The sequence below is a fragment of the Acanthisitta chloris genome, unplaced genomic scaffold (assembly GCF_000695815.1).
Source record: "Acanthisitta chloris isolate BGI_N310 unplaced genomic scaffold, ASM69581v1 scaffold9419, whole genome shotgun sequence".
In the NCBI taxonomy this organism is placed as follows: domain Eukaryota; kingdom Metazoa; phylum Chordata; class Aves; order Passeriformes; family Acanthisittidae; genus Acanthisitta; species Acanthisitta chloris.
The window spans coordinates 11617-12733 of record NW_008690795.1 but is presented as its reverse complement, the minus strand read 5'-3'; the positions used below and the strand labels follow the sequence as shown (position 1 = coordinate 12733).

General features: G+C 35.4%; 1 protein-coding gene across 1 annotated transcript in view; it reads right to left on the bottom strand.

Annotated features, from left to right (window-relative positions):
- Positions 1–356: 356 nt before the first annotated feature.
- Positions 357–1117, bottom strand: part of DEK (DEK proto-oncogene) — a gene marked incomplete at its 3' end in the record, with an annotated part of 10999 nt that continues 10238 nt past the window's right edge. The window contains exon 7 of the mRNA XM_009081960.1: positions 357–489. Within this exon, the coding sequence (XP_009080208.1) occupies positions 357–489 (133 nt within the window). The remainder of the gene's footprint in view (positions 490–1117) is intronic.

Below are 1117 nucleotides of genomic sequence, written 5' to 3'. Positions count from 1 at the left end.
GAACCAAAGACATAAACAGTGGGATACACATGATTGGATCAATTACAAGATTTGCATGAAGCTAGCACAAAGGCACCAACAGAATTTTGCTAACATTATTCCAGCATAAGTGAGACTTTGGCTGATGCTTTCAGTTTATATGCAAATATATGTGTACACAGCAGAAATTACATGAAGTATAACCAAACCCAGAACTTTTTTCAAATTACTTCTTTAAGGAAAGAAACATCAAGTAGCAAGCCAACAATTCAGCAAATTCGATTTTTTTTCCATAATTAGATGCAAAAGCTTACTTTCTAACAAGGATGCCTGTGAAACTACAAAACAGTGTATGATAAAAGACTTGAAGAATTTACCTTTTCTAGAACTGTTCTGATTCTTCTTAGTAGTGCTGCTGTCTGCCTTCTTGACATTGGCACCCTTCACAGGTTTCTTGGTTTTAGAAGTCATCTTTTTAGATTTTTCTCTTTTAGATGCTTTTCTAGGGGGCTATAGAGAAAATGGGAAAATTAAAATTATTATTTTTACTCAAAACATCCAAAACCTCTTTCCCCCAAAGGAAAATTGTCCACTTAATCCAGCCACTCCATGCCCAAGATTACAACAGACCTGGTGCAGCCAAACAGATATACTGCTTACATCCTTCCACTTGTAGCATACTAAAAGCTGCCACAAACCAAACTTTTAAAAAAGTGCTGCAATCAAAGCAGCTGAAATAATTTTCCATTTCGCCATGTCCTACATTCAAACTGATTTGGCAGATGAATGTATTTTTTAATAACTAAGCTTTTATTCCATGCATGTAAACTTTAGTTTCTAAATACTTCAATCCACTCAGCTATTGCCTGGCAGACATATCTAATTCCTACCTCCTGAAAGAAGGCAAAGATGAACCACCTAGCGCAATGGGCCTTTTTGTTTGTTAGAATTTTGTTTGTTTGGGGGTTTTGATCTTTTATTTTTTAAATAACTGAGGTTTTAAAAAATTTTCTGAAGACAGTTCCTGCCCCGAAACAGATATTCCTCTCCTCATACTAGAAACACTGTCTGTCTCCTGGAAGAGATGAACAAATACATCACCTTTTAATATTTCTTCCCTCTTTCAATCATTTATAGG